The sequence below is a fragment of the Phoca vitulina genome, unplaced genomic scaffold (assembly GCF_004348235.1).
Source record: "Phoca vitulina isolate PV1807 unplaced genomic scaffold, GSC_HSeal_1.0 scaffold80, whole genome shotgun sequence".
NCBI lineage: Eukaryota > Metazoa > Chordata > Mammalia > Carnivora > Phocidae > Phoca > Phoca vitulina.
The window spans coordinates 6,001,288-6,027,050 of record NW_022589783.1 but is presented as its reverse complement, the minus strand read 5'-3'; the positions used below and the strand labels follow the sequence as shown (position 1 = coordinate 6,027,050).

At 50.3% G+C, this 25,763-nt stretch overlaps 2 protein-coding genes across 5 annotated transcripts in view; one reads left to right on the top strand and one right to left on the bottom strand.

The window, feature by feature from the left end:
- AGAP3 (ArfGAP with GTPase domain, ankyrin repeat and PH domain 3) overlaps positions 1–2,884 on the top strand; it is a 53,088-nt gene extending 50,204 nt beyond the window's left edge. For all 4 annotated transcript variants that reach the window (XM_032394328.1, XM_032394333.1, XM_032394327.1 and 1 more), the window contains 5 exons: positions 386–540; positions 623–713; positions 870–1,092; positions 1,741–1,996; positions 2,163–2,884. In XM_032394328.1, the coding sequence (XP_032250219.1) occupies positions 386–540; positions 623–713; positions 870–1,092; positions 1,741–1,996; positions 2,163–2,369 (932 nt within the window). In that variant the 3' untranslated portion in view covers positions 2,370–2,884. The remainder of the gene's footprint in view (positions 1–385; positions 541–622; positions 714–869; positions 1,093–1,740; positions 1,997–2,162) is intronic.
- A 3,107-nt stretch (positions 2,885–5,991) lies between these two features.
- On the bottom strand, positions 5,992–22,841 carry GBX1 (gastrulation brain homeobox 1). Its single transcript, XM_032394276.1, has 2 exons — positions 22,313–22,841; positions 5,992–6,545 (listed from the first exon to the last, which is right to left on the bottom strand). Exons 1-2 carry the CDS (start codon positions 22,839–22,841, stop codon positions 5,992–5,994), a joined length of 1,083 nt encoding a protein of 360 aa, XP_032250167.1.
- Positions 22,842–25,763: the final 2,922 nt, after the last annotated feature.

Here is a 25,763-nt window from a genome sequence, read left to right as displayed (position 1 = left end):
CCACAACCGCCTTCCCCCACCCTCTCCAGCATTGCCTCCTAGCGCCCCATTGCATCCTTCTCCAGACACTCCGCTCGTTTCTCCGGGAAGCACCCCACTCTGAATTCCAGACCCATTCCTGGCCGTGCCAGGGAGGCGAAAACCTGGCACCCCGCCTCTCTTCACCCAGGCCCCGCAGGTGGTTAGGAACGGGGGGGGGGGGGTGAGCGCTCCTCCGCACGACTCCCAGTTGCCCCAGGAGTGTGGCCCTTGAGGCCGGGGATGGGGGGCAGGGGACACTGGCCGGGCCAGCCGGAGCGCGGAGTTGTGGCAGGGGCGTGTCCTTGGCTGTGCGCGCGGCGGGGCGCCTGCCCTGCCGGAGGGTAAGCACCCCGGTCTCCCACAGAGGCAGAGGAGTCGTTTGAGTTTGTGGTGGTGTCCCTCACTGGGCAGACGTGGCACTTCGAGGCCTCAACGGCAGAGGAGCGGGAACTGTGGGTCCAGAGCGTGCAGGCCCAGATCCTCGCCAGCCTGCAGGGCTGCCGCAGCGCCAAGGACAAGGTTGGCACGGGGGCGCCCCTGGGGTGGGAGCCCAGGTGGCCTCGAGACTGACCGGCCGCCCCTTGCCTCTTCCATGGCGCAGACCCGGCTGGGGAACCAGAACGCGGCTCTGGCCGTGCAGGCCGTCCGCACCGTGCGCGGCAACAGCTTCTGCATCGACTGCGACGCCCCCAGTGAGTGCGGGGCCGGCGGGGCTGGGGCCGGGTGGCTTCGGGGGAGCTCCGTGAGAGGCTCGTGGGTGGCCCTCAGGAGGACGGGGGACGGGACTTGCCTGCTGGCCTCACTCCGCTTGCCCGTGGACCTCACTCACGCTTCCTCTCCTCACCTAGATCCAGACTGGGCCAGCTTGAACCTGGGTGCCCTGATGTGCATCGAGTGCTCAGGGACCCACCGACATCTGGGGGCTCACCTGTCCCGGGTCCGCTCCCTGGACCTCGATGACTGGCCACCCGAGCTGCTGGCTGTCATGACGGCGATGGGCAATGCCCTGGCCAACAGCGTCTGGGAGGGGGCCCTGGATGGCTACGCCAAGCCCGGGCCTGACGCCTGCAGGTGCGTGGTTGGGCGGGGGCGGCGGTGCTCTGGCAGGGGGAAGGCCGAGGGGCTACGCTGCGCTCGAAGGGTTAAAAGTGGCCGTTGCTCTGCTTGGCAGTTGGCCCCTTGGGGTGCCCCTCCCCCTCCCTGCCTGTCACTCAGGCTCCTCACAACAAGAGGCCCTTTCTGAGCCTTATCAGCAGGTCAGGGGCCAGCAGGAGGCGCATGCGCAGGGCCCTATCACTCAGTGGCGTGAAGGCCCTCGCCCCGAGCTCGGAGATGGGGAGAATGGGTGGGAGATAGGATAGTGCACGGGCCCCTGGTGGAGGCCCCCCACCCCCTTTGTTGCAGCAGGGCCAGATAAGCTACCACGGGAGCCCTGCCTGGAATCTTGCTGCCCTCTCAGCCCCCTAGTCCCTGCTGCCCCCGAGGGGCCTCCCTGCAGTGCTCCTTCCTTTCAGCTTCTTCCGCCCCCTTCGCATCTCCCGCTCGCTGTATGCCGTCCATTTCTTAGGCTCGTCTCTTCACTGCTCCATCCTACACTTCCTCTGTTTCTTCCTGTTCCCCTTCGGGGTGTGCGTGTCGTTCCCTGACCACCCTCCCTGGGCCCCGCCCGTTGGCTCGGGCCCTTCCTTGGCTCATGCCTTGATGGACCTGTGGTTGCAGAGAGGAGAAGGAGCGCTGGATCCGGGCCAAGTATGAACAGAAGCTCTTCCTGGCCCCGCTGCCGAGCTCGGACGTGCCGCTGGGCCAGCAGCTGCTCCGGGCCGTGGTGGAGGACGACCTGCGGCTGCTGGTGATGCTTCTGGCACATGGGTCCAAGGAGGAGGTGAACGAGACCTACGGGGACGGGGACGGGCGGACGGCTCTCCATCTCTCCAGCGCCATGGCCAATGTCGTCTTCACACAACTGCTCATCTGGGTGAGTTGTGGGGCTCCCTCCTGGCCTTTCCAGTCCCACCCTCGAGGGCTCCTCTGACCTATCCAATCTCCCCCCCGCCCCCCGGCCCTTTGAAAGCCACCTCTCCAAGAACCCCTACCGTTCTTGCCACGTCGTGCCAACTGTGAAAATGTGCTTTCTTCTACAGTATGGGGTGGATGTGCGGAGCCGGGACGCCCGGGGCCTGACTCCCCTGGCCTATGCTCGTCGGGCCGGCAGCCAGGAGTGCGCAGACCTCCTGATCCAGCACGGCTGCCCCGGGGAGGGCTGTGGCTTCGCCCCGACCCCCAGCAGAGAGCCTGCCAATGGCCCCAGTGCCTCTGCTGAGCTGCACCGAAGCCCTAGCCTTCTGTGAGGCCCGCGGAGGGGGCACAGGGGCCAGAAGGACGCTGTGGCCTGGGGCCCCGCCTCCCTGCAGGCACTGGGGGGAGCCAAGACACAGAGACTGAGAAGCAGGGACGTGCAGAAAGGAAGGAGAAGAAATGAAGAGTCGAACAAGAGAAGAGCTAAATGGGAGAGACAGAGGGACCGGAGGAGACATCTGGGATTTGAGCTGCAGCAGAGAGGGAGTGGAGCTATTCTAGCCCTCTGCCCTATGGTGCCACTGAAAAGGGACAGGACCCTTTGGAGGTACCTGTGAGGAGAGGGGAGCAGGACCTCTCCCTCCTCCAGATTCCTACCTTCTACTGCCAGCCCCCTGCAAGCCTTCATCCTAAAATGGAGCCGGGACGGATAGGGCACAGGTTGGGGGGCTGGAGGAAAGAGACGAGGAGGTGATCTGTGAGTCCCATGTAAATTTGTACATTGGAATATTTATGTTTGTGTACATATCTGGTGTGTGTGTATGATGAGCCAGTAAACCAGACTGTGTGTGGCCTTCTTTTCCCTTGTGCTCTCTCTGCCCTTCCAGCAGTGCCCTTCAGCGCTACTTTGTGGCTGTCTGTACTCAGACTGGCAGAACCCTGGAGGAGGTTCGGAGCTCTGTGCTTCCTCCTGGAATCTCTGCGCTGCCTTCCCCTCCCCCCACACCCCGCCCCTGCCCTCCAGCTGGTGCCCAGTGACCTCGTGCCACACCTGGTCCCAGCCAGAGCTCACCCACAGAGGGACAGAAGTATCACCCCCCTTCCTAAGACTCTGGGAAATCTCCCAGCCAGACATACAGGGAGATACTCAAGGCACAGGACCAGCATTCTGAGGATGCCACAAGGGTAAGTGGTTAGATGTTACTAGGACAGCACTTCTCTGGGGCCTCATGCCTAGGCTTTGCTTTTGAGGAAAGGGGAGGAGGTAGGTCACTGATGGCAGAACAGCCACCTGGATTCCCACCAACATCTTGCCGAGCTGGGGGCAGAATCCTGAGCTCCTGTTTTCCCCTTTGACCGTCCCTGATCCTAGAAAGACCCGAGGGAAACCCCTCTATACCTTTCTTGAAGGATGAGAACTTGCCAAGTTAAGGTCCCTGCTCTCCAAGGAGCCTGTTTTCCCATTCCTACAACCACTTTGCTCATGGCCCTTGTTTTCTGCACCACTTAATGAGCGGGGTGTTGCAGGGCTGGCACTGTCTGGGGGCACCTGCCTGTGTGCAGGTAGATAACCAAGCAAGTGCTATTCAGAGAGGAAACCAGACTATATTTTCTTGGTCCACAGCCCCTTTGCAAAGGCCAATAAGAGCCTTAGGCAAAGAGTAGAGTAGAACTGAAACAGGGCCTTGGGTCTATGCTAATGGAGTCCTGGGCTCAGAAATTACTAGCAATAATCCCCTCCTTTATTTTCCCTAAAGAAAACCAGCCGCTCGAGTGGCTGAATACTGCCTGGTATAGTTTAGGTGGTTTCATAGGTAAATCCAGAAGAAAATGGTAAATCAGGACCTTGGTCTCCCCCCTCCACACACACACAGGCAGACAGCGTCTGCTCTAGCCCTAGACCCACAGACATGAATTCCCAACAGCCAAGGGACAGTAGCTCCTGTGATCTCTTCAACTGCTGCCTGGCTTCTCTCCTGAAAGAATCTAACCCCAAAGGTTCCTTATGTGGGCAGAGACCGCCTTAATCTATATCAGGAATGGGGCTGGTGTGGACTACATTTTTTTAGCCTGATTTTCCAGCCTTGCTGAAATTTAGCCAAATCGAGAAGACCTGCCCTGGATCCATGCGTCCCAACTAGGGAACTGACACTGTAGTGAATAACCAGTCACGGCCCCAGGTCGCTTTCTGTGTGGTTGCCAAAACCAGCCAGGGGGCAGGGACTGCCACTGAAGGCCTGTCTGCTCACACGAGGCGTGCAGCAGATGTCTGAGTAAATAGTGGCTGGCGCACCATGGCAGGGACCGGGCACAGCAGCAGTTTCCTAAGGACGGTGAGGAGGCTGGCCAGGTACTTGAGCTTGTTTCCCTCCCAGACCTTAACCCCCTGAGTCTCCTTGCCCCGCTCAGAGCCCTGCCGGTTCTTCTTCTCAGCGCTCTGTTCTCTACCCTGGCTGTCCTCCCGACTCAGCGCAGGTCACGTTTCTTCCCAGGAAGCCCCGCTTACCACGCTCCCCACTTGAGCCGGTGTCTGTAACCCTCCTCTTTCCCGTGTCTGTGCAGCCCAGCTGCAGCTGGCACAGGGCAGAAGCCCTTCTGTGAGGGGGGAAACGGCAGATAACTTGAGTTTGTCTCGTTTCCCCTCCGGGTATACCCAAGTGCCCCTGAAGTCCCCGATCCTCACCTTTACTTTGTCCACTAAGGCCGTTCCTTCATTTGCCCGTAGAACCCCAAACCCAAGCTCCCAGTCCCTATCTCTGTAGCTTCCCCCACAGTACACAACCGTCCAGAACATCACACACTCGCTCCGGCCTCGTCCACTCTGCAGTGGGCCCTCTCAACCCAGCTCGCTTTACAAATGAAGAGGATCTGGTATCCCAAGCAGCGTGAGCCATACGATGGCGAGAAGGAGACCCCACAATGAATGCAGTAAGAACAGAACTGGAAATGAGTCTTACTCCGGGCCCTCCCATCTGGAATACCAAAGGGGGGCAGCGATGGACTCAGCTGCTGTGTCCTCTGCACAGAAAAAGATTGAGCCCACAGGTGATAAGGGTGAGCCCCCAAACTGCCCTAGTCACGAACAGGACTGGTAACCTCTACCGAGTTAGGGCCCGGACATAACCTCAGCTAACCTAGGCTCAAGTACTTCATTTCCCCTCGTAATACAAAAGGGAGCGAATCTCCTCTTCTGAAGTCTGCCAACTCTCCCAAAGAGAAGAAAGCAGAGATGAAGAAGCTTGCCTTGTTTAATGGGGAGAGAGAAAAGAAATGTGCCAGGAACATGGGGTCTAGAGGTGTGGACAGGGGGCAGCACCCGGATGGGAAGTGAGGTGGTTTACGTGGGGGGAGATGGTGCGTGCCGAGGGGTTCTAAGGAGGCCAGTGACCGTTTCATTCTGTTGCTTTGTATGCCCTTGTCCTACAGGTAGGCAGGAAAGCCCCCACCACAAGGCAGGAAGGTGGGACTGAACTCCGGCTGAAGATGGAGGGAACGCAGAACTTTCCCAGGCTCGGGTTCAGACAGACAGAGGCAGACAGCTCCATATATACAAACTTTACAGAAAATAAATAAGGAGCTGTGATCAGCTTGACTAGGTTTCATCCTGGATTCTTCCCACCCCTGTGAGAAGTAATTCCAGGGCATTAGCTGGGAACCTTTCAGGCCCTAGGCATGTTAGAACCCACCCCCTCCCCAGGAGCCCACCTCAATCCCCACAGCTCCTCGGCATCGAGAACCCAAGCCCCCAGTCTGAGGGTCTCTGGAATAGGCGCAGGGCCCAGTGCCCACGTCCCGGCTTGCCAGGAGAGCACACCCAGCACTGAAGTTAGTGCCACCTGAGCCCCCTCCCAGGGCAGGATCACAGTGGTAGCCCCTCTGGTCTGCAGAACCCTAACCCAGTCTCAGAGCAGGCCCGGGAACAGATCCTCTGCTTCCAGAACCCTTGGGAGCCCCTCAGGGCCGGGCCCCCTGTTCCATTTGCTGGTGCTGGCCCCGCACGGCAAACCTGTTGACGTGCACCGGTATGGGCACGACAATCTTGGGGTTTCTTACGGGCTCCCCAGAACGGCTGCTCACATTGCCAGCTTTGATGCGCTTCCACTTGGCCCGCCGATTCTGAAACCAGATCTTGACCTGCACCTCACTGAGCTTGAGGGCGTGGGCGATCTGGGACCGCTCTGTCAAGCTCAGGTACTTCTTGCAATGAAACTCCTTCTCCAATTCCAAAAGCTGCTCACTGGTAAATGCCGTGCGGCGCCGTCGGCTCTTGCCCCCAGGAGCCGTCACTCCCGCCGCCACCGGTGCCCCCTCCTCCGCTCCAGTCCCCAGGCTTCCCTTGAGCTTCGGTTTAGGTCCCAGGAGAGCCCCGGGGGCCCCTGCAGAACTGTCCAGGAAACCATCCTCTTCGCTGTCACCGCCTGAGCCCTCTTCCTCCTGCTCGCTGCCTGCTGGGTCTCCCGCTGGTGCCTCCAGCTTCTCCTCATCGGAGCTGTACACCTTCCCCTCTGCTGTGGCGAGCGAAAACCAACGGACGGGGAAGGAGCCGGCAAGGAAAAGATAGGCAGGTTGGAGGAGGCACGTGGAACCATGGCCAGGCACGGACAGAATGGCGGCAGGAAGAGAGAGACAGGGAAGGGAGGAGGTGGGGAGGAGGGGAGACAAGGACAGCACAGCCAGGATATGGGGTGGGGAAGAGGTTCAGGGAAGACAAAGAGATGGAAAGAAAGGTATTAACCAGCACAGATTTCACTATAGCCAGTGGTGGGGAGGGCAATCAGTGTACGTCAAAGGAATGCCATTCCCAGGACCGGGACACCTCAAATCACCACCACCACCACCCCACCTCATCCTCTCTACCCACTACCTTCCCAGCTTTCTCCAAACCCAGGCCCAGGGCTTTCCACTCATTCGCCACCCTTCCAAATCCAGACGGCCCAGTCCCCGGAGTGAAGCAGTGTGGGACTGGCTCAGGAGCCTTTCCGTCGCTCTAGGCAGGAGGCAGCCCGTCTGCGGGGTAGACGGGGAGATCACACTGCCGGCCTCGGTTACTCTCCTAGGGATCCTCACCGGCCCGGGGTTGAGCTCTGTTCTGTCTCCCCTCTTCCCCTCTGCCCTAGATCCAGAATCTCAGAATCTCATTTCCAGATGGAAACTGAAGGGCCATCTAATTCCCCGTCCTCACCAACCCCCCCCACCCCAAATCTGGGCCCAAGAAATGTTACCAAGGGCTTTGGGACTTGTCCTTCCCCCTACTTCCAATTCTCCCTGACCAGCCTAGCCAGCCCAGAATGGGGAGCCCTCCCAGCTACAGGCCGCCTTCTCTGTGGCCAGAGCTTCTTCCAGTCGCCCAGCTCTCCTAGGCCCCTTTCAGTCCCTCCCCTCCTCCTTAACTGTAAAATGACATCATCTCTCTCCCCACCAAGGATGCCGGAACAGCACAAACAGCTGCTTTCTGCTCAAGTTCTGAATCCTGAGGACCCTGAGCTTGATGTCAGCAGGAAGAACTGGAGGGAATATGGTAGAAGATAAAGAAATAGAAGTGCAACAAGGGAAAATGTAGAGAGGAAAATGGTAAAAGAAGAAATCTTGACTCATTTGGTAGATGACTGATTATTTGTAATTACAGCCATATCAAGTGTTTTAAATCCATATGTAACTCTAATACTCTTAATTCAATCATCGGTTTTAATCTTATCCATGGACAGTTTTGTCAGAACTTCAAATAATGGATCGCAAGTGTTTTCAGTAGTTGAGTTGTAAAACTGCCTTGTTTTCTGCCCAAAGGGCCAATAAGCAGTGAAAAAGTCAGAAGAAACCCAACCAATAGGAAAGAGAACAAGAGGAAATGGGTAACCTGGACACCAACTAGTCAGCTCTTTACCACCGAGTTCACAGTGTAAAGGGGTTGGGATTTCGTAAGGGCGGGAGTGCATCGGTCTATAACCACCACGCATCCCACGGACACTCATAAGCTCTGAGGTTGAGAATATGACCCGAAGTAAAAGAACATCAGGGAACAGTGAAATGCCTTATAAGAGGAGCAGGCTGTGCACTTGAACACCTTCCAGCACCCCTCGCCACCTGCCTGTATTCTAGAAGGAGCATCTTGGGGTCTCCAGGACCAGCCCGGTAACCTTCCCCAGCCCCAGAGCTCCTTTCCCTTCCCTGACGCCATCAAGCTACACCTCTTCCCTGTCCTGGAGAGCCATGTTTACACCCTCTTTAGAGGCCAGACTTCTCAGCCCACGTCCAGATCGCCCACCTCCATCACACTCAGCTTCTTTCACACCTCAAGGGTATTTTTATCCCCAGCCCCTGCCTTTTCTTCCTTTAGGGCTTCATTCTTCATCTAATTTCAAAACCCGTGTGGCACACCCTCGTTTAGGCTCACCCAGCCTACCTATGTTACTCCTACTCATTGCTTTTCCTCAGTAAGCACTCTCTGTTCCCTCTAGCAGCTTCCCAGGCTTCTCGAGCACCAGCTTCACATCCATCCGTCCATCTGCCTGTCCCTCGGTCCATCTACAGAAGTTGCTCCTTGCCATACGTCCCACGCTTCATCCCAGACCTCATTCTAGCCAAATCCATGTTTTCTACAAGCATCACATCCTTGGTTCTCTCCTTCATTAACGGCTCCTTCCCACACTATTTTCCATTTTCACAGAACTCAGACTTAACATGTCCCAAACGGAACTCCTGAACTCGCTCCCAAACCAGCTCTTCACTATCTGTACCCACGTCCTTCCCAGCTTGGTTAGTGGTAATTCCATCCTCCTTGTTGTTCAAATCAAGCCTCACTCCTCTCTCTCACAACCCGTGCCCACTCCTGGAGCCCACCCTTCTCACCCGTGTCCCCTGCATCCGACCAGTCCCAGGCAGCATCACGTCCCGCCTGGTTCATCAACCTGTTCTCCAAACTGGTTTCCCTGCTCCTGTCCTCCCCTCCCCTCCCCTGCCCCTCCCCCAGATGATTCTTCTGTTCAGAATACTATACTCTCCACCTAGATTTTTGCACTCGCTCATTCCCTGTCTCCTTCAGGTCCTGACTTTACCAAAGAGACTTTCCCCGATCATCTTTTCAGAATGAAAACTCCCAGTACTCCTACCTTCCTTTTCTGCTTTATTTGTTGCTATAGTACATGTCACAAACTTTATTCATTTATTTTATTGGCTCTCTTTTCCTATTAGAATATCAGCTTCATGAAGGTAGGGATTTCTAATATACTTTTTTCACTGCTGTATCTTCAGCAACTAGAAAATTATCTGCACAGAGTAGGCACTCAATAAATACTTACTGACTAAATAAAAAACTATTCCCAAACACTTTCTCTCTCCCTTCCTCCCTCTCTCTCCCTCTTCTGTCTCCACCTCTGTTCTTCTTTTCCCAAGCCTCTCCTAATATTCTCCACAGCCCCACCCCATCCAGTGCCCAGAAGACATTCTCTCCATGAGTATTATTCTACCCACTTTTCAATATGTCCTCTGACCTCACATTAGCTGGAGAGAAACCCATATGCCGTGGGAATCTATAGAATCTTATGCTAAAAGAAATAAAGGAAAATCCTTCACATCATTACTAAATCCTCTGTCAATTTTTAAGACCTGGTTTGTAGTACATAATAACAAAAAGAATAATAAAAGCTTTTAAAAACCCAGCCCAATATTACAATATTCTAAGCAGCTACTAAAAAGGCAGAAACTGGATTTCAGGGCTTGAAGGATGAAATCATTTAGCACAGCTCCAAGCACCCAGGGGGTGTCCAATAAATCTAAACTGATGATGATTGAGATGAGGCTCCCAGGTTCCTTGATCTGGCAGGGCCCTCCTGAGATCATATCATCCATCCCTCTGTCTTCAGACAGATTCCATAAAATCAGGCCCACATAGGCAGACCTCCCTCAGTGCTGCTTTTAAAGCCATACAAGGGGCACAGGTTCACAACCTCTCTTGGTTACTTGATCCCGGTGGGATGCTGAACGGCAGGGGCAAGAGTTTCTCTCTGCGCCTTTATAATCATGACATTGAGGGCTCTGATAAGCAACTCTTGGAAGGAGGTGGGGGTGGGACAATATGAAAGCAACCAGGAGGGGGAAATACAGCTACACCCTCAGAGGAGAGGGTCTGGGGCAGTGAGCAACACTGAGATGTGGGAAAGAAAGGGCCAAAGCAAGCAGAAAAAGGACTGGGGCAGGAGACAAGCGGGGCAGACACAGTGGCAAGAGAATGAAATGATGAGTCAGAGAAACTCAAGAGGCTGGAAAGTTTAGAGAAGGACTAGAAAAAAAAAAATCAGGGAAAAAGAGAGCAAAAAGCTTAAAAACAAAACAACAAAAAAAATCATACCCCCTACGTTTCTTCCCCCAAAACACCACTGCATTTGGAGCAAAGCAAAACATTTTTGCCCTGCCACATGCTCTTTGCTCCACCAAGATGGAGCACTTTAAGATGCAATCAATACCCAAAGTGAAGGAAACATATTCAGCAGAATCGGATGAGCCATACAGTAGCCCAATCCTTAACAATATAGCGATCCTGAAATGGCTTACTATTTTCTTATGGATTAGCTAAAAAATAAATGCAAGCTATTTTCTTTTATCTGATTTGTAATGAATATTAATAGTAAATATAATCAAACAAAACAAAAATTGCACACAGAAAAATGTGTTGACTAAAAACTGACGGAAGCAAATCTTTCTGATAAAATTTCTAATTGCAAAATTTGATTTAGAATAATTAGACTTGGTAGATATAATGTCCATAAAAGTAAATTACTAATTGCAGATGCTATAATTGGTTGATATGAGCAAAACCAAAACAAACAAACAAAAACCTTGAGCCATAAAATGAGGCTTCATTGAAAAATTTTACATGGGAAATGATTCTGATAAGAATAATTTTAGCAGGGGCACCTGGGTGGCTCAGTTGTTAAGCGTCTGCCTTTGGCTCAGGTCATGGTCCCAGGGTCCTGGGATCGAGCCCCGCATCGGGCTCCCTGCTCCTCAGGAAGCCTGCTTCTCCCTCGCCCACTCCCCCTGTTTGTGTTCCCTCTCTTGCTGTGTCTCTGTCAAATAAATAAAATCTTTAAAAAAAAAAAATTTAGCAAAAGGAAAATTTTTAAATTGGAAAAAATTTGACTATGTATATAGATAGGCCAAACAGATAGAAAGGTTCTGTTGTGTATGAAAATGAGATTATTGGTAATATAAGAGTATATTGAGTTTTCAGCTTGTTCCTTACGTGTAAGTCTAGAGTCTGAAAGAAGTGTCGAATCTATCTAGGGGGGATGACTGTAGGGCAGACTGGTTATTAGGAAACATCTAGAGTTTTTGTGCACTCTCATAGTGGATTATCCTAAGAACCAGAAATCACAAGGTTTGAACCTCAATTACTCGTCAAGTCCATGCAAGGGGCATTCTTCCCACCTCCAGAGAGCGGTACTCAGGCCCCAGGGACATACTTGCCTGGGGCCTTGTTTCCAAGAGGAAGGGAAGCAGCACCAGAGATCTAGAAAAGCCCATGTTTCGAACGGATCTGGTCAGGCTGGGGAAGAAATCAAGGGCCAAAGAATCCATGGTAGGTATTCTCCAGGAGAAAAAATAAATAGCACCAGATTTGCACCATCTAGAGGGGGAGTCCACAGCTGTGCTCACCAAGAATGATGGACCTGGGTTGTGGTGCAGAAAACCACTTTAGACCCCCAGGTATGGGAACTCACAGAGCCCCTGTGCTGCCCCTCGCCCACCCTCTTCTGTTTTAGCTCCTTTAAAATCAATAGCCTTTATTATCCGCTGAAGAGAAATCTCTCCCCCATTACACTCAGTTCTGACTTCTCTTCCCTCTATTTCCAAAATGACTACCCTCACATTCCCCAAACTACTGTCAGGGCAATAAGTCTCTTCCTGATCATCCTGGGCCAACTACTCAACTTCCTGAATACAGAAGCAATTTGGGGGAGGTCAAAAGGTGGAAAGAAACCCAGGTCATCCCTCAAAAAAGAGGTATGTTTACCACTACTCTCATTTCTAAATCTTCATCATCATGCCCAGGACAGAATTATTGCTCCGTTCTTTCTGGAAACAGTACTTTTTCTCCCATCATTTACAGCAATTAGCTCACTTTCAATTTGTGTTTCACTCGCCCCCACTAATTTCATGCTACTCCTCCTCCCTATAACTTCAGGTGCAATAAGGAACGTTCATTTTCACTTTCTCTCTCTCCACTCTTCCTATGACCCTTCAGCATTTCTTACTCCAAACTGACATGGGAATTTTCTCTACACCCCTCCAACCTTCGATGATAGGTTCAGGGCAATTTCCCCCCCACTCAGAGCTCCCCCTCATGACGTAGCAGCAGTACCATTGTCAAGGGTACCCTTGTTACCTTCAACGTTCCAAAACATTTTCACACTTACTATTTACCTCGAAGCAACTCACTGAAAGAGAGTAGACCTATTAGTAGTACTAATGGAAGTTTGGTAACCTTATCTCAGGTGAAAAACCTGAGTTTCCGAAAGATTGAGTGATTCTCCTAAGTCACACAGCTAGAGATAGATTAATGTCTAGAACCTTGGTCTCCGAAATTTCCAACCAATGCTCCTTCTATCCTTTCCCCTCCCACTCCAAGTAAATGCCCAGATGCCTCATCAGATAACTAACCTTGCTACCAAACCCAGTTTCAGTCCAGACCTCATCCCTTTCACTTATCACTCCAGAGCCCTAGCCTGATCATTAATATCTCCCCTTACCACGCTCAGAGAAGGCTCTTAAAATTGCCACTTACCAAATTTCACCTTTGTCCTCAAATAGGCTATTTGTCCCATCATTTCCCCAAGACAAAATTCCTATCAGATCTATTTTTTTTTCTGTCATTATTGGTTTGTATGATGTAATCTTACCAGTCAGCATTCCTTTTATTTAGAAATGTATTTACTTGTTTTAAAAATAACATTGCCAAATTATGGAAACAGTTTTGGTTTAATATCCATTTTTCTTCTAGCTTCTACTTTACAAATGTGTCATCCATCCCTCAAGCACAGCTCCTTCTTATACAGGAATCACCCTCACTGAGGAACAGACATTTTTCTACCATCCTCATCTCTCTCCACCTTCCTCATTACAGAGCTCTCTTCAGAGCTCCTCTCTTGGTGTCTCTTCCATCACTCCTAGGGCTACCTCTCTAGCCAGAGAGAAGGCTTTCCTCCCTGATACTGAAAGGGAGTTAAGATACATCCTTGCCTTTCTTTCTGGTTGAGGTAGACATCTGCTTGGGGTTTGTTTTTGTCTGCTCAGCATCCCTTCCTCCTTTTGTTCACTAACAACACCCCTTCCCTTTGGGCACTGCCCCTCAGCAACTACCCAGTATAGTGGGACTGTCAATCACTTTTCCGCACCTTTGTGACAACGTAGGCACGTGACCCGGATCTGACCAATCCTAACATCCCATCTCTCCATCCCCCTGGAGACTGGACTCAAGCTAGTTAATCAGTCACCCTGGAATGTTGTATATGCTAGAATCTACTGGGGTCTCAACCTGGGATTATAAAAAATTAGAGCTGCTGATGCTTCTGCCCTTTCTTACTTCTCTTAAGGAGAGAACGAGGCAAAGAAAGAGAGGAGCAGGGCTGAAAGGAAAGAAAGATCTAGCAATACCGTTTGCATTTCTGGATCCACTCAACTCCTGTACTTAGAGTCATGTGAATCAATAAATGCCCATTTTAGCTTAAATTGGAGTTAAGCTACTGTCACTTGCAAACCAAAGAGTTCTACATCCAACGCTGTAACTGGAAGTGACAATGGTCACAGGACTCCAGGGAAAGTAAGCCTCTCTACCTCACTCCCACAGCTCTCCCATCCCAACTAATGTTTCCACGTTACCTGAAATTATTCATAATAATACCATCTAATATTCCACCAGCTTGAAATTCACTTGGACTTTTAAAAAAATCTCCTTGGGGTGCCTGGGTGGCTCAGTCGGTTAAGCATCTGACTCTTGATTTTAGCTGAGCTTATGATCTCGGGGTCATAAGATCCAGACCCACATAGGGCTCCACACTCTGGGGAGTCTGGTTCTCTCCTTTTCCTTCTCCCTCTGCCCCACATCCCTCTCTCTAATAAATAAATCTTTTTAAAAATCTCCTTAATCCATCTAAGTATGAATTATTTTAATCCAATAGCTTTCCTCCCAACATCAAGCTGAGATACGATATATGAGAGAATAGGAATTGTGGTGAAGAAAGGAGAGGTGTTTTTTTTTTTTTTTTTTAATATATATACAATGTAAAGAAAAGAAGAACAGGCCCCAATGGGACACAGAAGAAGGGCTTTTGGGTAGTCTTGGGATCCACAGAGAATGTCCAAATTCGAGACAGGGAAACCAAAGGAGGCAGAAAGAGCCAAAGAAAAAATGTGAAATCTACCCTTATGAGATGCATACATTGGTTCTCTTCTGGCATTCCCCACAGAAACACCTCTCAGAATACAGTGCTATTTCTATCATTACTCCCAGATGTATATCTCCTTATCAGTACAGAGTGTCACTTAACCTAGCCAGTTCTTAATAAAGAAGTCTTCCCCAACTTAATTCCCAGATATGCTCCCCATCCATTTCCAGTACAAGGACAATACCAGTAGTTTCTTGCACACCAATTACTTTAGGATACTGGACAAATATCTTCTCATTTAATCCTTAACTCTGTGAGGTAAGTATTGTTGCCCTATCCTGCTGGTGAGGAAGCTGTGACTGCAGAGGTTAGTATTTTGCTGTTGATATTTCTCTCACAAAAAAAGGGGGTAGCATTAAGATCTGTATCCAAAGCCACGCTCATTCCTCTGTGCGGCACCCTATCTCTTTTGTGAACACTGACTTCCCCATTCCCCTATCACAAACACTGTACCAGATGAAGAAATAATAGAGAAGGCCAGCAACTGATTCCACAACTTTTCTTTTCCTCCCCCCCCCCAATGGGCACTGCTTCCTTCCCCACCAGGTAAAGTCGGGCACAATTGATCCCTAATCTTTTTGGCCTCGATAAGATCGCTTACCTTCATGAAATGTTTCTCTCTCATTATATACGTCCACAGCCATAGCCAGTCACCCCTCCCCAATCCCAGATGACAGAGCCTTTTCTATCCTAAAGCCCAGCCCTGACTCCACCTCAAGATACACAGTGGCCTCCTCTTGGGCACAACTCAGCACCGGGAAGTAGAGAATTTCCCCCAATCCCTTTGCTCGGGTGCTTTTTTTTTTTAAAGGGAAACAATTCATTAATAAAGGTCTCCTTACAGATAAAACAGAATTGTGGAGCTGGAAGTGACCTTGGAGATCATCTAAGTCAAACCCTTAATTGTACTGATGAGGAGGTTAAGCTGCAGAGAGGCCAGGATCATTCGGTCCCGTACTCCCAGTAGCTGCACAGAACCATGGAGAATGGCTGTCACCCACTGCAGCCCAAAACACTTCTTACCTTCACTCCCAGGAGGATTTCGTCTTCCTCCCTTCTCTTCCTGTTGCTCCCAATACTGACTTCCCTTGTAATATCATTTCCTCCACAATTCAGTCAAGAAATCCATCTCCCATTACCTCCAGTTCAGAAACAGTTCTTTCTGTTTCTCCCATCCTCAATTTTCACACCCTAGTCTCTGGGAGTCCCTGCAGCCCCCTTGCTTCTAATACAGATTTCTCAGTTCATCACTTGAAGGTCATTCCTTACCCTTCCATGGTGGGAAGGGAATGAAGACGCTGCTTCACAACCACTTCCTACTACGACTTAATTCAGCTTGTGGGAGTCGCTGTTCTAGCACACCAAATTCAAGCATCTCTCCTCCCCAAATTCTTTCTCCCAATTAGCACACCAGTGTTTCTTCCACATTACTCTAAGCTGACAATTTTCTCCCATATTTCCAGTAAAAAACCCCCACCTCCTCGTCACCGCCCCCAGCCCAGCCCTCTCTGCTCCCCGTGATCACCTGTACAACCATATGGGCGCCACCTCCTGCGTTGGAAGCTCTGTCCTTCCCGCCGGATCGGAACCAGGGCTGCTTCTCTCCTACCCCAGCATGGGGCACTTTCTCCTGTTCCCTCTAGATAAAAATTCTCTCCCACCAAACTCTTTCCCTGTCATCATTCCTACTTAAGTTTCCCTCTTTTTGTACATCTGCTCCATAATGCTGTCATTTCTATTGCCTCATTCCCAGCTTCAAGGCAAAGATCCTTCTTTCCCAATTACTTCGGAGGCAAAATTCCTGCCTATAGCCTCCCATCGTAATATTCTTCTCATTGCAAAGCACTTTGTTCATCATACCGTGTTCCTCCCCTCCAATTAAAATATTTCCCCCTCGGGGCGCCTGGGTGGCTCAGATGGTTAAGCATCTGCCTTCAGCTCAGGTCATGATCCCAGGGTCCTGGGTTCGAGTCCCACATCGGGCTCCCTGCTCAGCGGGGAGCCTGCGTCTCCCTTTCCCTCTGCCTGCTGCTACCCCTGCTTGTGCTCTCTCTCCTGTCAAATAAATAAAAAAATCTTAAAAAAAATTTTTTTAAATAAAAAAGAATAAAATATTTCCCCCTCATTATTCCAATTACTGCCTTGCTCCCATTACTCCTAGTATAGACTATTTATGCCCATCACTCTGAGTATGAGAATTATCCTCCTAATCATCTAAATCTCTATCTCCACATTTCCATATGCCACTGCAGAGATCTCCCTTCTCTATTCAACCCTCCCAAGTGTTACCTTCACTGTGGTATAAGGCACCTCAGTATCCCACTCCAATCCTCCAGATAAAATTTTCCTCTTGCCACTTCTGGGATCCCTGTCTCTCAACTAGGGGTTCTTAACCCTTTTTATGCCATGAACTCCTTGGCAGTCTGATACAACCCATGAACCCCTTCTCAGAATAATGCGTTTAGGTATATAATATAAAACACATAGGATTACATTAGAAGCCAACTATATAAAAATGCAGTTTTCAGATATTTAAAAATGAATTTGTGTTATAATCATGTATGTTTATTAATTCATTAAACAAGATGCCTCCAAGGCTATAAATTTATAAGAAAATATCTGTAATTTCTGTTGGTGACACAAATCTCAGTTACTGCTGAAACTACTATGGTTTCTGGCCTACACTCATAACTGAAGAAAATGCCAAATTTTAGTTAGAAGTTAGCAAAAATAAAGATGTAATTTTTCCCCACCCATAATAAAGAGATCCTTTTATAAGAGGTCCATGAAATCCATGTTAGAACCCTACTTTAAACATCAAAGCTAGAAAAACAAGCTTTTATTTTATGGAATTGACCAAAACATTAAAAATAATCTGAATCAAAACCTTTACATTACAGATGAGGAAACTGAAGCCAAGAGAGGTTGTGAGGCTTTGAATCTCCCGTAGTGTCCGGAATATACTAAGTCCATAACAGACACACAATAAACGTTCCCTGAATTGAAGGAAGCAATTTGCCAAGGTTGTGCAGCTAAGTGACAGGGCTGACCCCTGAGCACACGTGTCACGACTCCTCGATACATGTTCCTTCAATCCCATTAAGTTAATGCAACATGTGCCTTTCTATAAATGCCAGTGGAGCAAACACTCTCACCATGTGCTCTTCCTCAACATTTCTAGGAAAACATGGGTCTCCATCATTTCCAAGAAAAATTTCCCTCCTGTTTCTAACAACAGAAGTCTCTGATTCCGTGTCACATTATTATTTCCTGTTTTTCTCTCATCAGTAAATACATCTGGACAGTCATAATGCGAACCTATTCAAAAATTAATCGATGTCATCTAAAATGTTCTCCTGTTATAATCAGGTGCTTAGCTTACAGCAATCAGCCCTCAAACATCATGCTCCTAGGAAGTTTCCCTAGTTTCCTTGCATGATTTCCATCATTACTGCCAATCTCTGTTCAGAAATTAGCAAATTTGGGGGCGCCTGTGTGACTCAGTTAAGCGTCCGACTCTTGGTTTCGGCTCAGATCATGATCTCAGGGTCCTGGGATTGAGCCCCATGTCGGGCTCTGTGCTCAGCGGGGGTCTGCTTGAGATTCTCTCCCTCTCCCTCTGCCCCTCCCCCTGCTCGCTCTCTATCTAAAATAAAATCATTTTTAAAAGTTAGCAAATTTTTTTAGTTTTTTAAAATAATGTTCACTATACTGCCATCTCCTGGGTTCGTTCCATCACATTCTCTTTCTTGTATCATCTCAATGTTTTCTTTTCAAATATTCTTTCACCATGCTCACTACTGGCATTATCTTTCATGTCAATCTCTCCCTGTATTTTTATCATCCATCCAACAATTATGTATGGATTATCTACCATCCTTCACTTCTTAAGTCTTCGTTTTCAAGCAATCCAACTCCTTTCTCCCTGAATCATTGCTCTAAGCACCCCCAATTTAAAGTTTTCTTCTGCATTTCCCCAAATGGACAGCTCTTTCCATCGTTCCCCCCAGCACCCAGGATCACCTTTACCCATCGTTGCTGAAATGTGTATCTGCACATCTCCAGGTTAGCTGTGATTACTCTCAGGCAGAGCTCACATGCACCTTCACATGCAACAGGACCATCACTGCCCAACTCACTCAAGGCAGAATTCTCTTTTCCTTCTGTCATTTAGAGTTTACTACTGTCTTTTCTCCATCATTCCTAATACATCGAAGACTTTGCCATCACCCCAATTCAAAGCTCCTTTTCCCCATCACTTTCACATGACTCTGTTCTTATGACTCTCTAGATCTCTTATGTTGATGAATACAACACCACTGCCCACATGAGGCTACTGACCATTTGAAACATGGCTAAACTGAACTGAGATGTGCTGAAAGTATAAAATATACACTGGATTTCAAAGATAATATGGAAGAAGGATATAAAATATCTCATTGAATTTTTTTATATTGAGTAATGCTAAAATAGTGTTGGACACATTGGGTTAAATAAAATGTATTATTAAAATTAATTTCACCTGTTTATTTCTACCTTTTGAAGATGGCTAATAATGTTTTAATTACATAAATGGCTTGCTAGACAGCACCACTCTGGGCTCTTCTGTTGATTCATACTTTTAAATCTTCTCTATGAATTCAAAATTCTCTCCTCTTTTATCACTTCTACTAAGACACCTTCCCCAATTATCCTCACTGTTCCCCACTTTCTAAACCCAGAATTATTTTCAATCTACCATTCTCCATATCTTTTCTACCCATTATTTCTGTACATGGTATTTCTTTTTGCCTGTTAATATAGCTTCTGCCCCCGCAACTGAATCATAATAAAGTTGTTCTCTTTATCATCAGTCGTAGTAAGGTGGTGTCTCTCTTAACTCGAAGCAAAATTTCAGAAAAAAATAGTAATTCCCAACAAAAAGAACTTCATTCACCATTCTCCAGATTGGCCTATCTTCACTATAATTTCATTTAATAGGACTAGTAACTGTAAAACACTAAACAAATGTAAATTAATAATTTCAGACCAATGTCAGTCATTCACACTAGAATAGCAATTCCTCCTCTGTCATTTTAAAGATAGCATTCTTTCTCCAAACTCTTCTAATGTTGAGGTTTCAATCCCATTATTCAAGCAAAAACTCTCATTTCATGCTAAATACTCTGATACAATTCCCAAAATAGAGTATTCGTTTTCCCACCATTTTCAGCACGGGCCATGTGTCATCATTCCCCAAACCAATTTTATGTCCAACGTTTCTGGAGTTTCCTTTTCTTTTCTCAACTACTTCAGGGAAAAAAAATGAAGACTGGGCAGGTGGACGTGAGTGGTGTAGTGAGGAAGAGTCAGGAGAGTCTGTACTGAAAGTGATAAGTGGGGGTCACAGATAAAGATCTTCCAGTCACTATCCTCTTTGAAGGTTTCTTCTGAAATCTCTCCTTCCTGCCCTGCCCCTTAAGCCCCACTATAAACCCTTTATGTGTACCTCTTCCCAATATGAGTGATTACCTTCACTCTACCACCTCTCAGAATTCTTCCTCCATAAGGTCTCCTTCCCATCATTCTTGTCTTTACTCCAAGAACAAGTGTCTTTTGATTGCTTCCAATATTTTCCTTAGATGATGATCTTTCCTTCATCATTCTCTCTATACAAATTCCAGTTTACTATCACTCCCAGTATTGAAAAACCTTTTTAAAAATTTAATCCTAGAGTAGACACTTCCCTGTTTCCTACCAGGACATTTATTTAGCTCTGTCCCAAGCCTCTCAAAACAGAACTCTCTCACACACACACTTCTGGTCCAGAGATGCTGTTCCCTCTTCATCTCGCTCAGGCTAGAAATCCCTTGTACCTCTATCTTCCAATAGACAGACCTCTTCTCTCTCATATTCTCTCTCTGGATAATCTGGGGATAGAGTGCATTTGTTGGTCCTTTGCTCTATTTTTCTTTCCTCAATATTTCTTTTCTGTTCTTTTCCTCTGCTTACTCCTCCCTCCCTCTCTCTCTCTCTCTCTCTCTCTCTCACTGCCTGGTTTTACAGCCAATATTCTATCTGCTTCAGAAAAGAGCCTTCATTCTACAAATGTCAAAATAAACAACTGAGGGGAAGCTGAAAGAGTAGGACACGTTCTCCCATGGTTTAGGCATCTTCCTCCCCAGATTCTCCTTCCCTAGGATGTCTCCCTTTCTGCTCCCCCTCAGCTCATCTCTTCCTCAGGTGTCTGCTTGTTCCTCCAGCTCCTATTGCCCCCAAAGCCATCCCTCTGATGGTCTGCCTTGCTTTTTTCTGCCTTAAGACTATTATTCCAAAAATCCTACTGATCCGTTCTTCTTCCGATCATCCTGCCAGCTGCTTTCCCCCTCCCCTCCAGGCCCTTTTATCTTGTGGACATTTCCTCCCACCTTCCAGTTGCTGCTCTATCATTTCCTTTTGATCCTCCTTGGGAGATGCTGCTCAGACTTCAGCCACTGGATCCCCCTGGCCCAACCAGGTACAAAAACAACAGCTGAACCCGCAAAGCCAAAATGCCCAGGGCTAAAGGGGAAAAGGAGAGGAAGACAGGCTCTGTAGCAGCACTTGGGGTCTGGAAGAGTGGTTAGACCTTCGGATAATTTCAAGGAAGGGCCCAGAAACCTATCACCAGGAACTGTCTTCTCCTGGCAAAGGACAAAAGGACTCTTGGGTCTCCTCCTTGCCTCTGCTAGAGTCAGCCCCCAGGCCTCCTGGGGTCACTTTTACCTGCTAAGCTGATGTGACGAATGGTTAAGCAGAGGTGGATTCATCCTGGCGCTAAAGAAGTTTAAGCTTCAGGAACCCCACGCTTGCATGCAGCCTGTTTTCCTTAAACAGAGTCCACTAAATTGTATAAGCTCTGGATCTCATCACACCTGGATCTGCCCCTGGATAGGGGAAAGCTTTTCTGGCATCTAGGGCTTGAGGATCGATTAGGGAGATCAGGAGGGCTCCGGGTAGCTTGATTCTACACAGGGTTCAGTTTGATACACCCTGCCCCTATTGAGAGGGCACCTTCCCATGGAGGAGCCAGGGTTCCTGAATTACCTCTTGGCTGAATCTCACTGGTTCCAGAATCTTAGCTATGTTCTCGACTCCAGGCTTTGTGCCACGCCCAGCCCAGCCCAGCTTTAGCCTCCATCTTGACCTCCCCGGGTCAGTCCTGGCCCAGCAGGTGCTAGGCCCCCTGCTAGCTAATGTTCCCTTAGGCCCCCTACTCAGTTCTTCAGGGCTGATCTCTAAATGTGCCAATTCAGAAGTGACCTCTACTACTAAGGCAAAGACAGGTCACCAACGTGGTCACCATTGCTTGGACCCTCCCTTTGCCCCTGCATTCACAGAGCCTATTTGGGGTCAATACAATCTTCTCAGAAGCCAGAACTGCCTTCCCCTTACTGAATTGACAGCTGCCCCAATGTACCCTCACCCTAGGGTCTTGCTAGTGTCCCCAGGAATCCCACAGTTGCAGCTTCTCTATTCTCCGCAGAGGAGAAAAATGAAGGGATTCTTAAAAAGAGAAGTGGGAGCAAAGGCTTGAGGACTAGAACGTGGGAAGGAAAGGTACTAATTTGGAAGGGAGTACTGGGAAGTCTTGGGTGAGGCTTCAGGCACTCTGGAAGACAGAGCGGGGCAGCGGTTCTGGGAATCCAGAGGTGCCGTGTTTGGAACAGAACTGGAGGTGGTTCTGCAGAACCCGACATCTGGGGGTCTGGGATTCCAGGGCTCCAGGCAGGTGCCGAGATTCTGAGCAGGCTGCTGTCTGGGATTTCCAAGTGAACGAGCCTCCCGCCCGGCGCCCTGGTCGGCCCAGCACTTACCCGGCAGACTTGGGAAAGTCGCTGAGAAGTGCGGAGGCGGGGGCGGTGGGGGCTCTGCCACTTTGTCCCGGGCGGGCAGCAGCTCGTCGGCTTCCAGCCCGCCCTCCGGGCGTCGGCCGCCCGGCTCGGGGTTGTTCCGGGCGGCAGTGGCGGCGGCGGCGGCGGCGAGCTCCTGGGGCCCGTAGAAGGCGTCGGGCGGCTCCGCGAAGCTGGGCAGCGCGGTGGTCAGCGCCACCATCGAGGGCACGGCCTGGCCCAGTCCCGCGCAGAAGGTGTTGGTAAGGCGGCCGGCAAAGGAGGCTAGCGGGGCGAGAGGCGGGAGGCCAGCGGGCAGCGGCGCAGGGGCCAGCGCCTGCGGCAGCACGAGCGGCCGGTAGGGCACGAACATGGGGTAGCCGGTGTAGAGCAAGTGGCCCGAGCGAGGCGGCGGCGGCCCGATCAGGGAGTCGATGGAGAAGGCAGTGCCCGGGCCCCCGCCGCCGCCCCCGCCGCTGCCCCCGGGGGCACCCCCGCCTCCAGCTCTCTGCATCGTGCCCGGAGCTCCGGCCGCCCCGGGGCGCTCCCCTCCGGGCGCCGCCGTGCGCCCCGCGGCTCGGGCGCCCCGCGCGGACACGCAGGGCTCGCTCCCAGGCTCCCGGCCGAGGTGGCGGCGGGGCGCGGGCTCGGCGCAGTGTGGCTCCGGCGCCGCGCTCCCTCTCTCTCATAAGGAGGGAGGGGGCGGGCGAGCGGGCGGGCTGGGGGTGTCGCCCTCCGGACTCATCCATCTTCCTCAAATTACGCTTCACTTCCTCCCTCCGCCCGCCGCTGCCGCGCCCGGCTCCGCTCCCTCCGCAGAGCCCGTTCCCAGCGGCCCGGCCGGCCGGCCCGGGACCCCCGCCCGCTCCCCGCGGCCCAACCAACTATTATTAATGGAGATTGATGAGGCCGGACACGCCGCTTTGTGAAAGTTTGCGGCCGACGAGAAGGCGGCGGCAGCTGCTGGGCCGGTGCCCCTCCCTCCAGCCAACCCGCCCCCACTCAGCCCACCCTGCCCGGGCGCGGACGTGGCGCGGGACGCCAGGCAAGGAGAGCGCCCCGGGGGGCCGGACCACAACGCCCCGGGCCCCGGGCCGCCGCCCTCCGTCGGACCCTGGGCCGGTCCCCGGCGTGCCTCCCCGCCCCCGACGCCCCTTCCCCGGCCGCCCCAAGAGCGAGCCGCGGCCACGCGGGCTGGACGGGACCTCGGCGCCCCCTCGGGCGGCGAGGCGGGAACGGCAGGGGGCGCGCTCTGCCGCCGGGCGCCGCAGCTCAGGGCCGGTGGACGGGCTGGGGGTGGGGGGGCCTTTTCCCCTTGGTAGTTTCTTCCCGACTCCATTCCCCTCTCCCCGGGTCTCTTTTCTCTTGACATTGGCTCTTCCCCTTCTTCCTCGTCCCCTCCTCCGACGCGGACTGCCTCAGTTCCTCACTGTGGCCTCTGTGGGTAATTTCCTCGAGCGCCCACACTCTGCCAAGTACGTACCATTCCTCTCACCTTTCCCCTCCATCTTTCTCCCATCCCTTACATGCTTTTCCTTCCTCCACTCTTCCCTTTCCTGCCGTCCTTCCTATTCCTATCTGATTATTCCTATTTCTCGTTCCCTATCCCAGTTGTCTTATTCTATTTTTCCCCCTCATTTCTCACCTATATCTGTATCTCTTATCTGTCTATCTCTGTCTCCCTCCCTCTCTCTCCCTCTCTTCTGCTATTAATTTCCCTGATTGGCTCCCCGGCTCCAGCACCGCTGATGAGCCCTATTCATTCCTGGGCCTGACACTCTCGACCTGCCCTAGCTGATTGCTGGGGGCTGGCCCCAGGAGCGCTGATGAGCCCCAAGGGTCAGCAGCGCTAATTATTCGCTAATTGCAGATGACTCTGTTCACCTCCCCCATTCTCAAACACAGAAATGGTAGCGTCTTTTACCACCCCCACCCCCTATTCCCAGCGGTATAGTTGTCAGTCTAGAGGCAAAAGTCATGGGCACTTTTGCTTGATAGGTCAACCGGCAAAAAAGACTTAAGACAGGCAAGTCGACGGGAGAGTGACCCGAATTTCAGGATCCAGAGCAAGCCTAGCTAGCTAAAATGAAGGTCACCTGGTCACCAGGAAACTGTTACTAAGGTGGGCCAGGGAGAGCCAAGCCAATTAAAAGTAATAGCAAAGCCAGGCCAGTTTAGGAAGATGCAGTCTAGATAGGGGAAGTTACTTGGCTCAGGTGAGGAGGGAAACCTATGCCCAAGAGTCTCGGGGTTTCTGAGCCAAGGCAGAGCAGGCAGGAGGGAACTCTGGATCTCAGTGACATTTGTTCAAATCAGGAGTGTCGTGGTGGCCTAGTGAATACCACTCATGTCAGACGTATGACAAAACCACCCTGAAAGATACTGTCACTAGGGTGGGACAGAAAAGGGTGGGACCCTAGAAGGGACCTTTCTTTGGTTATGCTTGATTGACAATTCATCAGGGAAAAGGAGAAGAGTGTGGTTTCCATGAAGTCCTGATCTATCTTGGGCTCTACATTAAACTCATGAAACCTCTTAGAGACAAGTCTGGTGGGAAGATGTTGCCATGGAGAAAGAAGAGGCGCCTCACCTTAGGTCTGGGAACCCTGCCTCCCTACAAGGGTACTAGGATCATCTTTGTACATCCTCCTAAAGATCTTCTTCAGAACCCTTTGCTAAATTAACCAAGCACTTCAGGGTACCAATATGGAAGACCAGACTTCAAAAGTGTACTGTACTTTAAAAATGAGAGGTCAGTACTTGGTTTGATGGCTTTACAATGTTGGATACACAATAGAGGCTTATTGACTTGATAAATTATTGAGAGAACTTTGGGTTACAATCACTGAAATTAAAGCTGTATGAGCAGTAACAACACCAATCAAAGCATGAAGGAAGAGACAGTTTTTAAAGGAACTGTATTCATTTTTTGTATAGGTAATAAAATTACCTAGTACAAAATTCCAAAAACTCAACGGGGTATATACTGAAACATCTCCCTCCCACACACACACTCATAAAAGGCCACTTTAATAAGCCTGTCGCTCTCTGGTAGGACAGAATGGATCATGCACTGTCAGGGACTCAAGGTTAAAGACCCTCTGATCTTGAAGATGTATGTCATCCAGCTCAAGCCAAGAGCTTATTGCCCAGAACTAGACTTAGTAAAGTGAAATCCTCTGCTCAAGCTGGCAGAGGGTACAGGCTTAAAGCTTGTTGCCAACAAATCCCAGCTGGCCCCCAAACCTGAAATGAGGCAAGTGAAGCCCCGGGGATTTTGTATTGCCCTGCTGTGCTGCATGTTTGCTGGATACTGTATTTTGTAACCCATTTATGTACCCGATCTGCCCCCTGGCCATGCTCGGTCATGAAGTGTGACTTCTGCAGAGTCCCTGACATTCACTGGCCAACCCAGGATGAAAGCCACGTACACAGT